At 51.1% G+C, this 14,629-nt stretch overlaps 5 protein-coding genes across 5 annotated transcripts; 4 read left to right on the top strand and 1 right to left on the bottom strand.

The window, feature by feature from the left end:
• Window positions 1–220: 220 nt before the first annotated feature.
• F5891DRAFT_1004284 (uncharacterized protein) lies at window positions 221–1,907 on the top strand. Its single transcript, XM_041360346.1, has one exon. It carries the CDS (start codon window positions 574–576, stop codon window positions 1,618–1,620), a length of 1,047 nt encoding a protein of 348 aa, XP_041231725.1. The 5' UTR covers window positions 221–573; the 3' UTR covers window positions 1,621–1,907.
• Window position 1,908: 1 nt separating this feature from the next.
• Window positions 1,909–3,433, top strand: F5891DRAFT_1137997 (Peroxin 13, N-terminal region-domain-containing protein). The gene has a single exon (XM_041364845.1). It carries the CDS (start codon window positions 1,954–1,956, stop codon window positions 3,097–3,099), a length of 1,146 nt encoding a protein of 381 aa, XP_041231724.1. The 5' UTR covers window positions 1,909–1,953; the 3' UTR covers window positions 3,100–3,433.
• Window positions 3,434–4,149: 716 nt separating this feature from the next.
• On the bottom strand, window positions 4,150–7,788 carry F5891DRAFT_1004281 (uncharacterized protein). Its single transcript, XM_041360345.1, has 2 exons — window positions 6,771–7,788; window positions 4,150–6,714 (listed from the first exon to the last, which is right to left on the bottom strand). The coding sequence occupies exons 1-2, from the start codon at window positions 7,479–7,481 to the stop codon at window positions 4,369–4,371; spliced, it is 3,057 nt and encodes a 1,018-aa protein (XP_041231723.1). The 5' UTR covers window positions 7,482–7,788; the 3' UTR covers window positions 4,150–4,368.
• Window positions 7,789–9,120: 1,332 nt separating this feature from the next.
• On the top strand, window positions 9,121–9,468 carry F5891DRAFT_942002 (uncharacterized protein; the record flags this gene model as incomplete). Its single annotated transcript, XM_041374379.1, has 1 exon — window positions 9,121–9,468. A coding segment is annotated over one exon (348 nt), but the record flags the coding sequence as incomplete, so codon positions are not given.
• A 2,373-nt stretch (window positions 9,469–11,841) lies between these two features.
• Window positions 11,842–12,237, top strand: F5891DRAFT_926349 (uncharacterized protein; the record flags this gene model as incomplete). Its single annotated transcript, XM_041373877.1, has 1 exon — window positions 11,842–12,237. A coding segment is annotated over one exon (396 nt), but the record flags the coding sequence as incomplete, so codon positions are not given.
• Window positions 12,238–14,629: the final 2,392 nt, after the last annotated feature.

Raw genomic sequence — 14,629 nt, 5'->3', positions numbered from 1 at the left:
GTTCAAAGGAACTTATCATCGTAATGGTTTGAAACCACAAGCTTGTGGATTCTGCTTGTGGAGTCTGGTTGAGTCCCCAAAATGACAGAGAACATTAGTCCACATATGCAGTCCGGCGTCATGATAACGAAGTTGATCAACGGACAAGTTATCCACCGTGGTAAACTACAACGCCACTTCATGTACCGGGTTCCCACGCCAGTCTGCCACAAACTTACACTGAGTCACGTCGATGCCAATTGCGCCGGGCGCTCTGCGAGCGCCAAGGCCGCCACACTAGCACTTTTGCGCCCAACTTACTGAGTCAAAGAACCCGTCTGGGACAGCGTGGCCGCCCCTGGTCCGGACAACTGTCCTGAAATGGCAGCTCAAGCATATAAAAGAGTGGACAAAGCCGCCAGCTATTGTGAACAAAGCCCAAAAGAATCCTTTCATCCACACCCCAGGCTGTCGAAGCACCTGTGATAAAACGTATTTGAACGAGCTCTCCAGGTTTACCAACTCACTACTTTTACTGAACGCTTTACTCACTTTTATCACTCACACCCCTATCGCACATCACGATACTCCACAATGGTATCTTCCATTCCCAATGTCACACGCCCGACCAATGTTGGCGACGCCAAAGGCTACTATCTCAGATGTCGTGATGTAGATGGCACGTCTGTAATGATCACTCAAACTGCTACTGGTCTTGGCGCTCATACGCGCTGGATCTACCCCGAACACGACACGAACGATCATGAAGAAGAAAACGGCATGGATATAGACGAGGAGGGGGGCGCCACACCACCGCCAAGCACCACGGCGTGCTTTCCTCAGACTCCTGTGACCCAGCATGCGTTCGACGCGGGCTCTGTCCTTCGCACACCCGTAAAGAGACCCCAGCCACTTCAGCGTAGCCCCGAGCGCATCGGCTTCAAAGGGATCGACTTCTGGCACAACAATTCACTGGGCACTCGTACTGTCGAACAGACTAGCTCTGGTGTTCGCATGAGATATGTACTGGAGAGGCCCGTCGGCTCTGCCACGAACTTGACGAAAGAGCAAATTCTCGAGCACGAGTTCCAGAGGAACCACGAGACATTTTTGACTCAGGTGGGACAATTACTCGGCCACGAGGAAAAGGAACGGGTGGTGAGAGAGATGAACACAACTTCACCGGCAGCGGATGGTCCTGCTGGTGTGGGCACTGAAAGACATGTTCACTTTGTCTCGTCTGAGCCGTCTATCTTTATTGAAGAGGAAGAGGATGTATCAGAGTTTGGAGTTGGACCTAGGGGTGAGAGATTGAATTCTCAAGGTCTCCCCATGCTTGGAGCACATGGGACTGTCATAATCGACACTACGTTCAAGCCTCAAGTTCGACCGACGCTGCCTTCCCCGAAAGCCCCGCAGATACAAACCAAACCGGCGGATCAAGAGAACACCAAGCACCTCGGTAGCATCACCGTCGAGGGGAAGGAATGGCAGGTCTACAAAACCTTGAGGCCTAGGAAGGATGGACAACCCCGAATCATCAGGTCGTCTCCTGTGCAACCCAGGACACGTAAGCCTCGGAAGAGCATGCGGTCATCGCCTCTCACGAGGCAGCCTACTATCTTGATCGGCGTTGTATAAGGGCATTGCCGTCTGTTCGAGACTGCTAGCTTGAGAGAGTGCATACCTTATCATGAGTTAGCTTCGGTAGTACGGTCGTTATGGTTAATGTAATACTTATGCAGGCGCTCCTTGCGCGCTCATCACATATAGATTATGCTAGTACCGTAAGCGCTGGCTGGTCTCTTATCCCACATATTTTTGAAAACACATTTTAAGATTTATCGAAGTGACTCAGCTTCGACGCCGTTACCGTGCATTCATCCAATAATAGCCTATGGCGAATTACATAATGATCTACCTGAAATTCACACGCATCCTGTCCCTTCGTCGTTGGCAACGGTGAGCACGGCTATGGCATCACCACCAAAACCTTGGGAGCGGGGCACAGCAGCAGCAGCCCCAGCAACCACCATCGCTCCCGCATCATCTTCAACTACGACCTTCTCTTCAGAACTACCTTCAGTGCCTGCACGTCCCCCAGCTCTCTCCAACCCATCTACATCTAACCTTACACCCTACAACACCCCATATTCTCCGTACTCACGATTTGGGTCCTCGCCATACAGCTCAAGTATGTATGGCGGCTATGGCGGAATGAGCAGCGGTTATGGTACTGGGTACGGCGGTGGCTATGGTACTGGGTACGGCGGCAGCTATGGTGGATATGGCATGAACGGCATGAACAGTATGTATGGCGCTATGCCCGGAATGCCCGGAATGGGTGGAATGGGCATGTATCCTGGTATGGATCCCAACAATCTTTCCCTTTCACAGACCCTCGAGACCACGACCCAACACACCTTCTCCCTCCTCCACTCAATCGTCCAGACCTTCTCGGGTGTAGCACAAATGCTCGAGTCCACATTCATGGCGACGCACAGCTCGTTTTTTGCAATGGTCGGCGTCGTCGAGCAATTCAGCCACCTCCGCAATGCCTTGGGCAGTGTATTGGGCCTCTTTGGTCTTATACGGTGGATGAAGGAGCTCGTCACCGGCCGCCCGAGTTCTACGAGCTTACAAGGCGAATTCAGGGAGTTTATTAGCGGAAAGCCCGTCCAGGGCCCCATGGGTCCTCCTCCTATCAAGCCCAGCCGAAAACCCATCATCATATTTCTCCTCGCTATCTTTGGTGTTCCTTACGCCATGACGAAGCTCATCAAAATTCTCAATGAGCGTGCGATGCAACAGCAGCAAGCACAGATCGGACCTGGTAGTCCGTTGGGTCCCCTTGATCCGTCGACGCTTGCTTTTGCACGCGCACTATATCCGTTCACGCCTTCATCTCCATCTGAGCTTGCGCTGAAGGAGAATGACATCGTCGCTATCATGGGAAAGCTGGATCCCAGCACTGGTGTGGAGGTAGATCCACGGTTAGAGGTGGAGAGCGAGTGGTGGAAAGGTCGGACGCGCGAGGGCCGCGAAGGCTGGTTCCCAAAGAAGTGGGTCGAGGTCCTCGAGCGGAGGAAACCCGTGGAAGAGGACAAGAAGGTAGTTTGAGTATCAGATTCGTTTTCTGTCGTGTCGCTGCTATCTTACTTTTTGATTTCTATCATTGTTTCTTGATTATTGTGTCACAGATATACAGACTCGGGATGTACTACTTACTATGCAGTCTCGTGACTGATAGTTTTTCACTTCTACACTCTCCGACACCCGCGCCCTCACTCGTCTGGGCCGCTGCTCATGCCAACGGCTTGACGCCAGAATGTCTCGCCAACGATTATGTCGATCGGTTGGCCTCGTTTGTGTAAGAACGGCGTGGTGTTATTCCCTCTGCGCTCCTGGCAACTACGCCATATTTGCATCCGGCTATGGTTTTGTTGAAAACAACTTGTCCTATTTTCCCATTCTAGGCTCCAAGATTATTATGCGTTGAGCGACTTCTTTCGTTCAGCGCGAGCCCCTGACTCTTGCATTGTATGACAGTCATCGCCTGCCAGACTTCCCATACACTCAAGCATCTAGCTCTTTCTCTGCCATTGTACAGTTGTATGCCCGATCATCACAATTTGATACCGCAGAGGTGCGACATCGGCGTTTTCGTGATACACCGCCCTGGTGTCATTTCGGTTGTGATGCCTTTGAGAGCGTTCACCATATTTTTGCTCGCTGCCCGGCCTTCTTGGCTATCCATCGTGCGCATAGCATGCAGCTCTGTTATGAGACCTCCTCATTACTCGAGGGCAAGGCTGCCGATCGTGTGTGAGAGGTCTTGGAATGAGCGGCTCAGCGCCTATTTTCTGACGACGCGGGGCTTTGGCCACAGTATCGGATGCGTTTTTACATGGGTGTGCTACCCCCACTTGCGCGTATTGTGAGCAACGTGACTGAGACAGAAGTGGATGTATCACCCCCAGTCTCATGATATGGGCAACATTGTGTCTGGTAATGCGGGTGCCTTACCCCCGCAGCTGGATAGTACGACGATAGATTTTAAGGTGTTGTCACGATTGGCGCAGGCATGGCATATGCATAGTATTCAGCTGGCGGGACACTAAACCTGCGTCACCTCATTTTTCCCCTTACTCGCTCAGACACAGAAACCACAAGGACCAATGACGACGCAAATCGATTGACGACAGATACACATAAAACTCGACAATTATATCAAACAGAACTAGTAAGATAAAAGCAAGGCCTAGCCAGTAAGCCGCGAAAACAGTATAGCAAAAAAAACAATGAAACGATCAGTGACCACAGCATTAGAAAATAATCGCGAGTTGTCCGTCTTATCATGAAACCAACTAAAAGAAGAAGAAAAAAACATTACAAATGTCTAGCGGAGCCAGAGCTTTGGCCGAAGCGTGAAGCCCAGTTCTCCATCTCCATCTTGGCCTTTGGCCACTGAGCCGTCCGAGCACTGGATGACGTAGGCACTTGCTGCGCAGCACGGGTCTCGATTGCGGGCGCTGATTTCTTCTTCCCTTTCCCTTGCTCCCAGATACTCGTGGTTGGCTCGTTGGTGATCTTTTTGTGGGAAACGGCAGCGGCTGAAGTACTTTTCACAGGAGCGTGTGCGTGGACGTTCTCCTGCGGGTCAGGCCCCTCGAAGCCAGGAATCTCGCCTCCGCTGATGGCATATTGCATCCAGAGGGCATTCTCCATACTTTCACCCAAATCTTCGTCGCCGCTCTCTTCTTCTGCTTCCTTTGATGGCGTCCATACCATGTGTTGGGCAGATTCATCTGCGGTGGGGTGCGCCTTGGCGAAGCTGCTCCAGTGAGAAGCGGATTCGGTTGAGGTTTGTGAGACGGGTTGCCCATTGGTGAGGTTGTCCCAGTAGGAAGATCTCCATGCGTCGCTTTCTGCTTCACCAGTATCCAGGCCCCCTGGTATGGCAGATGCGGGCCGGATCTGGTCCCATTCTTCCTCGTCCTCGTCCTCGTCCTCGTCCTCGTCCTCTTCTTCCTCTTCCTCATCCTCCTCTTCATCAACATCTTGGACCAAAGCAGATTTTGAAAAGGATTGAGCACCACGACGGGCCTCTGGCTGCGGTACCACCTTCTTCGCCGCCGCCGATGCACCCTTGAGCCCAACGCTCCAGACAGTAGCAGCCGGCTCAGCATCTTCATCAAGCTCTTCCGTGACGGTAACCTTTGTTTTCTTAGTCGATACCGAACTTTTCGGGGCGTTCCACGTTTGGAAAGGATCTTCCATGGGTTCTGCGGGTATAATTGGGGTTTTCCCTTTCCCTTTCTTCCCCGGCGCGGTCCATGTCTGGTAAGATTCTGCCGTAGATTCTGCAGGCGCAACTGGGGCTTTGCCTTTCTTCCCCACTGCTGCCGAACCCCAGACAGGAGCAGATGCCACAGGAGCTGGCTCAACGACCGCCTCTTGAGCAACAACTGCAGCCTTGCCCTTCTTAGCAGGCGCAGGCGTGGTAGCTCGTGCAGATTTGGGGTTCCACATGGAGAACATGGGATCAGCGTCTTCATCCGGCTCCTCCTCAATCCTCACAAACAGTGGACTCCGGGCGCCTTTTGCACCCTTTGCTGGAGGAGGCTCCGCATCGGCATCGGGCACTTCGTTGAAAGTGACGGTTTTGGGCTGTGGGGCGTCAACCGATGTCTTCTTGCCCTTCTTGCCCTTTGTGGTGTGTGTGGTGGGAGGTGGGGATGGGACGACGGGTTCGACAGGCTCGTCGTGCGAGCTTGCGCTTTCTGTCTTTTTGAGCACGCTAGGTCGGTTGAGGGTGGAGGCAGGCTGTTTGCCTTTCGCCAAGCTCGCAGCTTCCGCCTGAGCCTTCACGAATGCAGCTTCGTCGAAGCCGGGTATGATATCATATGAGCGAGCGCTAGCAGACTTCTTGAGTATGCTGGGAGGATCAGGCTTTGTAGGCAGGCTGCCCGTGGAAAGGTTCTCTTTTTGACTGGCGAGTTTAGGAGCGGAATGAGTCGTCCATCCCGGCTGAGAGGCAGGGGGTATCTTGGAAGACGAAGCGCTCGCGTTCAAGCGGGTCTGATTAATCGCCTTCTGAGCAGCGACCTGCTGAAGGAACCTATGTTCCTGCAACCTCCGATCGCGTTCCTTATCACACAGCTTCTTCCTCTCTAGCTCCTTAGACTCGCGAAGCGACATCATGTTCTCCTCGTGTTCGTGCAATGTAAGCAGTCTGCTCTCTTTCGAGCTAGTGCTATTGCTGCTCTCGAGCTGCCTCGCGAGCTCGATCTCGATAGCAGATGCCTTCGCGTGGAATTGCTGGATCATCTGAATCCGGACTTCCATCTTGTACTCGAGGAAATCGGCAGCCATTTTGGCTTTGAGAAGTTCTTCATCGATCGGTTCGGCTTCCTCTTCGGCGATAACAGGCCCGATGTAGCGTTTGCCTGGGACAAGAGTGTGGTTGGCAGTTAGGGGTGATATTTTCGAAGAGGGCTGAGGGGGAGAGTTATTTGGAGCGGTTTGAGAGGAGAACAGGGGAGAAGATGCGGCGGATGGTTGCCGGGATATGTTATCTGTGGCGCGATTTCGGTTGGTTGACTGGGAGGCGCCTTGGGGTGCTAGTCCAGCTTCGGAGGCCCAGCCTTGGAAGCCGAGTGCTGTGCTAGTGTTTGAGCTAGTGTCAGCTGGGGGGCGACCCGTGCTTAGATTGCTCAGGGTTGCCAGGTTATCCTGCGGCACAGCACCATGTCAGGGTGACACGTCATGATAACAAATTGAAGACGTACCATGGCGAGCTCCGGCAGCTTTCTGGCTTGCTTGGCTGGGGAGATAGTGTCCATGAAGAAGGAAGATGGATTGACGAGCTGGAAATTGGCTGTAACGGGTGTTGGTGGTGATTGACGGATTGTGAAGAAGGGAGAAGAATCTCCAAGTTGAGGTTCTTCGACTGCCGAGGCCACTGGCTCCTCTAATTCGTTGGCATCAAAGGGGATGGGATGATTTTCTTCTTCTTCATTGTCGTCATAGAACGCATTAAAGACGTCGATGACAGACTGCTGTTCTTGTTCTGTGATATCAGTCCAATCGTCTACGCGGAGTTGCTGTGCAGCGAGACGACTATTCCACTCTTCATGAGCGGGTTCAGCCAGCTGAGTCATGATCTCGGAGAGTTTTTTCTCCATCTCTGCGTGACGAGCGTTCTGTTGCATTCTAGATGCTGATTTCTTGTATTTGGCATCGAGCTCTTTGGTGAGTTGGTCCACGAGTTTCTTTTTCTGTGGCTCGTACCAAGCAGATATGAAATCTAGCCATTCTTTGCGAACTTTGGTTGAAGGGGATTCGATGATGACGGGTGGAGACGGAGGTGGAGGTGGCGGGGGTGGGGCTTGTTTGACAGCTGGTGGAGTTGGCGCTGGCGCTGGTTTAGGAGGGGGAGGAGCAGCAGGCTTTGCTGGAGCAGGAGTGCTCTTTGCAGCTGTTTTACGTTTTGGAGGCATTGATCAAGTGGGAGGGATTGAAAGATGTATGTTGATTTTTTTGTGTATAGTGAGTATATGGTTCGATTAGTGACTCGTGCGGCATATGGAGCGCTGAGGGATGGCAATTCCCAAATTTCCAGAAAAAGGTGATATCGAGTTTAGGATCGATCCATGATAGGGAAGATGATCACGGCTGCCTGTAAATTTATGGGATCGAGTGAGATTAGTTGCAGTACATGGTGGGACACTTCTGTGATCTGAGAACAGCTGGTTTGTTTGTTTTACCACTGGCAGTGCTTACTATATTATTTTTTAGAAGGCCAAGAACATCAAACCGGTTCAACATACGCCTCGTGTTTACCTCGAGGACACCTTATTAGGTTTAGGATCCTGTGCCTTGCCAGCTCTATCACCGACTCGTCACGACGACAGTCTCGATAAAACTTAATTAGTTTGAGCAACGCTACTAGGCTACTCATTGCCCCAGTACTAACCCATACGGTAACAACAGGTATTCCCTAGTGCGTGTCCTTTCAGGAGCACATCATTCTCCCATCGTTGAGAGTAATCCCACCATGTCGGAATTCACTTACTACTAACCTGCTGCAGTGTGCCAAAATCGTGTTAGCTTGCTGTTCGCTGTCATGGGAAACTTTAGTCATTATTCCCCCGCTAGACAAGGCGTCAATCTCGTCACTCGTTGGCACAGTTCCAGGGACTTAAAAGCCTTGCCCTCACAAGTCACAATATTTCCGAGGTAAACACACGTTGTTTATGTTGACCATCACCCTCGACGTTCCCCGTACAAGTGAATGTTTGCAACGTATTGTCAACCGATGACTCAACTTTGGTCACAGTTTCGCCAACTGCACGTTTACATGATCATCTCGTTCGACCTTCAAGCCAATTATTTACAACAGTGCATGCAATCGCTATCAACATCCACCCTTGTTCTTTTTCGTGAGCCCTAAGCTTCGCGGGACTTAATCAGGCTTCAAAGTAAGAAGTGCCGAGAGAAAAAAAGATGCAACGATAATAAACGTGTGGGGTACCTTGGATACTGCTAATTGTGGTCAGTTCATCGAGCTTCCAGTCGGACGCCTTCTACTGCTCTAGCAGTACTACTGCAGTTTCGACATCATCGGCTTGACCGTTCTTAACGCCAATTTCTACGTTCTAGTAACGGGGTAAGCAATCTCTTTCTTCCAGATCAATTGATCTAAACGTACATAGTCTTATAATCGCAATCAGTTCATCCTCATGTCTAGCCTGTGATCACTGATCATATCTGCCCTCCTGATTCTTGCAATCTACATCTCTCAGCACTCTACTACCCTGATTTTCTATCTATCTGCCAGCTTCATCGTGAATGCTGCTGGTCCTTTACCAGCTGCGTAAGTCCGTCCGCCTATATTATATTCAAACTTCCCCAACGCGTGCCCCAACACGAGGCATAATCACATCACAGGCTCCTCGCAATCAGACTTAGCCGCAGTCTTCTAAACAGAGTGTTCGAGGTCATCTCACATCATTTCCAACTCCATTTCACTATTCTCTTCAATCCGCCAAAGCCAGCGACTCTCTTCGACTGTACGGTACTCAAACTATTCTACTTAATCTCATCATACTTGGCTGATCTACCTCTTACAGACACGTCATGACGACCCTATTTCAAACTACCACTGAATCACCTACCAATCAATCCGCTGCTGATTTCGAGCCTGACGAACAATGGAAGAGTCGTCTCAAAGTCGATATCGAGAACAACTTGCGTTCCATGGTCGACGAAGCTAAACAGAACCTGCATGACACCCTCAAGAGAGCCCCAGTCAGTGCTCTCGACCGCGAACGCTTGACCGAGGAACACCTTGCTACCATGAAGAACATCCGTAATCTTGCCGAGGAGCAATTCCGTATCGCCCTAGAACGCGAACGCCAAGAACGCCGTTGGGCTGCCGGTCAGGCCTTAGATCAAGAATGGTCAGACACAATGATAAAGGAGCAACAAGCTATCCTAGACAAGATTGAAAGAGAACGCAAAGATAAAGCTGCTCATCCTTCTTCTTCCTCGCAGCCTATCGCAGATCCTTCAATATCCCGTTCTAGCCGTTCTCCAGAACGTGTTTGGACCCCACACGAGCAAGCGGAATTAGAGCACGAGGCAGATTACTTCCCTCGTTTACCCAGTCGGGAGTTTGAGGAAGACCACGTACCACCACCTCGCGATACCGGCAAGGCTCGTGCCGGGTCTGTCAGTAGTTCTGGAGTGGGATCATACAAACCACCATCTACGTTGGATACCACAGACAGAGGTTTTGAGCGCCCAAAGCCCTCACCCACCATCGACGAACTAGACGACATGCCTAGATCTGCTCGTTCACCTACGGATGCTCAGGACAGCATCAGACGCGGAAGTCTTCGCCGCAAAACTAGCATTTCTACCAGACAACTCCCAGAATTCTGGCACCCTTCTATCACTCCTGAACAAGATGCTCAGATGTCTCGTACTTTCAGTATCGCGCGTCGTGGGAGCACGGCGAGCACTACCTCTTCCTATCGGGGTGCACCATCAGTGTTCAACATCCCGTTTTCTTCCGAGCCGCACGATATCATGCCCAGTCCGTCGGAGAGAGAAAGAGAGCGCATTTCGGCTGCGGAACAAGAGTGGAATTTCATGGATAGAGCAAGAGATAGAGAGAGAACGACGTCGTACACGTATGCTGAAGCTCGGGCTGGCATAACGACTACCCCTCAGCGGCTGGACGACCGTTATCCACCGCCTACATCTGCGCCCATCCTAAGCTCCACAATCCCATCCTCACGCACCATAGAGAGCCCAAGCTACACCCGTTCCTCAGACAGCACTCGCCCCCCACCTTCAGCCAGCAGACCCATCGCGACCAAGAAATCCTTCACGTTTGACGATGGCGGTTTCCAGTCCAGCCCGAGTCCCAAAGGCTGGAACGGCCCCTCACGCTCGCCGTATGACACCCGCTACGAGACCTCGCGCTCTCCTCAGACACCAGAAGAAGTCCCGCGGAGTTGGCAGTCTTCCAATTTGCGCGCGAGGCTGTCGTCGCAAGACATGCGTTATGGGTATAATGCGGGCGAGAGTGGGTATTATCCTGCTCGGCCTGTCCATACGCATCATGAGGTGTCGGAGGGGGAGTATGATGTGGAACTTGATGATGCTGAGTGGCGGGAGTATGATGAACGCCAGATGCGTCAGAGAGAGGATAGTGTGAATTTGAGGAGGAGGGAGGAGGAAGTTGCTCGGCGTGAGCAGGAATTGAGGAGAAGGGAGGAGGATGCGAGACGGGAGGAGGAGGCTAAGCTAAAAGAGGAGGAGCTCAAGCGCAAGGAGGAGGAAACTAAGCGCAAGGAGGAGGAAACTAGGCGGAAGGAGGATGAAATCACACGCAAGGAAGAGGAAGCTAGGCGGAGACAGGAAGAGGCCGATCGCAAAGAGCTTGAGGTCCGGAGAATGGAGGAGGAGGCGAGGAGGAAGGAAGAGGAAACTAAACGAAAGGAAGACGAAATCCAGCGGAAGGAGATGCTTGCGAGGAGGAAAGAGGAGGAAGTTAGGAGGCAGGAAGCCCAGGCCAGGAGACGGGCGGAAGACCTTCGAAGACAGGAGGAGGAAGTGGCCAGGCGTTTAGAGGAGGAGGAGAAGCGTGTTGCGCTAGAGATTTCGAGAAAGTCTATGGAAGCGAAACGCAAGGAAGATGAAGTTAAACGCAAGGAGGAGGACGCTAGGCTCAAGGAAGAGGCAGCACGCGCCAAAGAGGAAGAGATCCAGAGGAAGGAGGAGGAACTTTTGCGACGGGAGGAGGAGTTGCTTCGCCGGGAGGCAGAGGCGATGCGCAGATCAGACGACAAACAGAAAGTTCAGCAGGATGAATTTCGGAAGCGTGAAGAAGAGATACGCCGCCAGCGTGCAGAAGAGAAGAAGAGGCAGGAAAGGTTCGAATGGGAAACCTGGGGTTTTTATCCACCGGAGACTAGTCGACCCACGCCACCTCCCCAGATGGCTACTTCTCCATCTCAATCTTCTTCGTCTTCTACGGGACCTTGGCCAATTCCCAATCGTAGTGATCGTAGCATGCCTGGACCAAGTCCGCCCACAGATAGAAGCAGCTCCGGATCGACCAGTACTAGTCGTAGCAGTGCTGCCTGGACATCCTCGACTCGGCCGAGCTCGACAGCTAGCTCGCAGTCACCGAGCACACCTAAGCCGCCAACGCCATCAGCCCAGCAGAACGCCAAAACAACGTCCGGTCCCCCGCCCACCCCCTTTTCAGAAGCGGATTTCCACCGTCGTCAGGCTGAACAAGCTCAACAGCGTGAGGAACAGTTCCGTCGGGAGCAAGCCAAGTTAGAGCAGGAAAGACTCTTAAAGGCTGGAAAAGCCTTGGGAAAGCAGGACACTATCAGACTCTTCGAGCACCATCGTGGTCAGTGGGATAAATTGCAGATATCTGGCGTGTTGGGCGTTTTGATGTGGGACGATTTCCCGTGGCCTGTGTTCAAACGGCCAAGTGGCCCCGATGACGTGACAGCTCCTTACATCACAGCCTACATGTTATCCCCTCTGCATCCTGCCGACAAGTCTGCGAAGGACCGCATCAAGGAGAACATTAGACGATGGCATCCTGATCGGTTCGAGACCCAGCTACTGCCGAAAGTCAAGGAGAGCGACAGAGACATCGTGCGAGATGCTGCTGGTACGGTGGTCAGGGTGCTGAACGATCTCCTGCGCTCCAGTACACAAGAATTTGCTTGAGAACGCACACGGAGTAAGCACGCACCTCAGTGTTTGCATGACTTGCGGAGTGCTGACTTGATGTTTTGTTGTAGCTCTTTCACATGTATGATACCCGCTCAATCATTTGTATGCTGCACACGGATTACATGGCTTATGACATGGTGTATGAGAATTGAATATTCATGTTTTTTTATTGGATTTGGTTGTGGCGTGTATGGTAATATGTTGAGGACGCGTAAAAATCGGGAACTTATTCTTTGGTCTTGATCATGTCGCAGCTGGTCGAGTAGTGCGTGAGCCAGTGATGGAGATCGTCAAGTCGCGTGCAAAATCTAAGAATTCGAGATGAACAAAGTTGAGTTTGATGCAGACTTCACAGAATTCAAAACAAAAATGCACGTCTGTCAGATCCAGACTTCGAACTCATAGTGAAACTCACCGGTGGTTTTGGTGACTTGTATTTATACGTATGGTTCTGTTTCATGTAGGAGCTGTGTGCACATCTCGGCACTGAACTGATTGCGGGTTCTCCGGGCATTGAGCTGCAGGGCCGCTTGCCCTAAACTCTTTCTACGAGCGCCCATCACCAGTGCAAATCGATTCAGCGATTGTTTGACCAATTTCGCATATGCATGCGTTGTGCATGTGCATATTGTTTGTGTAAGCCCGTAATTTGTGCCCCACGTAAGTATTTGCTTTATTCCAAGTCAGTGTAGTCGAATCACGCACATTCTAAGTTCATCATTCGTCCCTCCGCAACCCCGGCTCGATATGGCAGCCATTCCCTTGTGTTTCAAGTTAGCCCTCAATTGCATCTCTCGCGGACTAAAACACGACAACCACGAACCCAGAACGGTGAGCAATTGATTCACTCACTGTGACTGCCTGCACCGGATGAACTTATTCGCCACTTGTGCCAGCCAGAGATTGTCTCTGAAGCCTGACATCACTGCCGTACGGTATATAATTGAGCCATGGCTGTATTCTCAAGTGACAGCAGTTCACCTCTCTGCTGAAAGTGTCGCAAACATGAGACAAGACTAATTGACTGGTAAATATCACTTTACCTCGAGACCTTTCTGTTTCTTTTCCCAATCATGTATGATCGGTTCTCTTTGAATTCTCGCTTGATCTCTCTGGCCCTCTCTTGTTCTTACTCTGGCACCAATTTGCTGCATCCCAATCCCCACCATTTCTTTTCGGATACCTTCGCAGCGGTCCGGACCTTCGAAATGTTGATCTTGGTGAAGTCGATGGCGTTACGAACATGGTAGTTGCCGAGATACCCGAAACTATTGTCATGAGGAAACTGACTTCCAGATGGTCTCATATTTACTTTTGAATACACGCGTAAAGTTATACTTTCGCAATAGGTATAGTCCCTTTTCTTGCCGTGAAGATTGCTCTAAGCTTTTTGAGCGAAGAAGCGACTTATGTGTAACGTCCGACTATTACCTTTGCGAAGGTAAATTCTTGTTGTGCGCTCCGCGAATCATCCGCGGTTAGTACCGACCAATCCCTCGTCTGGTGGTCCACCTATCATTTCCTGGTGTCATTTTCACTGTTGCATGGTCACCAGCGGGAACCAACAAGTGCATTTGCTCTCTGCTGGAACAACATGTCAGCTAGCAGCTCAGGCTGGCATCAAGGAGGTCAGCACTTTGCATTTACTCTGAGGACTCATAACTGACACGAGGAATATAAGAAAAAGGCTGCGGTGCGGTGGAGTGTGATCATACTCGTTCTATGGCTTCTACTCACTAGGGTCCTTTTAGCTTAGTTCTTCTTCGGTAATGCAAGCGGGCGAGAGCGCCGATATAAACGACTAAGAGCGGGTCCCGAGCATGATCCTAGGTGTGGTCCGAGAAGTGAGACCGAGGTGTGAGAGGTGGTATGGTGGGTAAGGACCTTACTATACCCTAATATGATAACTCATTCGATATCGTTTTCTGGGTTCGATGCAATGCTTTTAGAGTGCATGTTTCGACTAAACAGAACGAAAGTCTATCAATACACCAAAAATTCCTCTCGACCTCTAAACACGACGATAAAATATACAGGCACTGTGATTTCTTCGATCTATATCGACACGTAGCGCTTATTTCTAGTCGATTCCTTGCAATGTCCCGCCAACCTGCCGCCAACCATATCAGTTCGAAAGGGGGAAGATAACTGTTTTTCGATGCAAAGGTTTGTAGCTAGCTACGGTAGAATCTATCCCGCCCCTCGGCGCGATTTTTTTTTGGGCGCAAAAATACGTTTGCTGTGTCTCCATATACTGATTCACGTCAATGCCGACAACTTGAAGGTGCTTCGAGTGTTTTTAAAAAGAAACCGGTTCCTGTCTTTCGGATGGAAGCAGCATGCCCCATGAGGATCCAGAGAGTCAAGCAACTCGTGG

The sequence above is a fragment of the Suillus fuscotomentosus genome (assembly GCF_016647785.1).
Source record: "Suillus fuscotomentosus strain FC203 chromosome Unknown F5891scaffold_5, whole genome shotgun sequence".
Lineage (NCBI taxonomy): Eukaryota > Fungi > Basidiomycota > Agaricomycetes > Boletales > Suillaceae > Suillus > Suillus fuscotomentosus.
Note: the sequence above shows the minus strand (reverse complement) of the source record. Positions and strands in the feature narration are given on the sequence as shown.

Excerpts from the sequence above, each read along its gene's own strand:
- F5891DRAFT_1004284 (XM_041360346.1), top strand. The coding sequence starts at position 574 with ATGGTATCTTCCATTCCCAATGTCACACGCCCGACCAATGTTGGCGAC.
- F5891DRAFT_1137997 (XM_041364845.1), top strand. The coding sequence starts at position 1,954 with ATGGCATCACCACCAAAACCTTGGGAGCGGGGCACAGCAGCAGCAGCC.
- F5891DRAFT_1004281 (XM_041360345.1), bottom strand. The coding sequence starts at position 7,481 with ATGCCTCCAAAACGTAAAACAGCTGCAAAGAGCACTCCTGCTCCAGCA. Across the intron at positions 6,715-6,770 it reads AGCTGCCGGAGCTCGCCATG|GATAACCTGGCAACCCTGAG; the intron begins GTACGTCTTCAA and ends GCTGTGCCGCAG.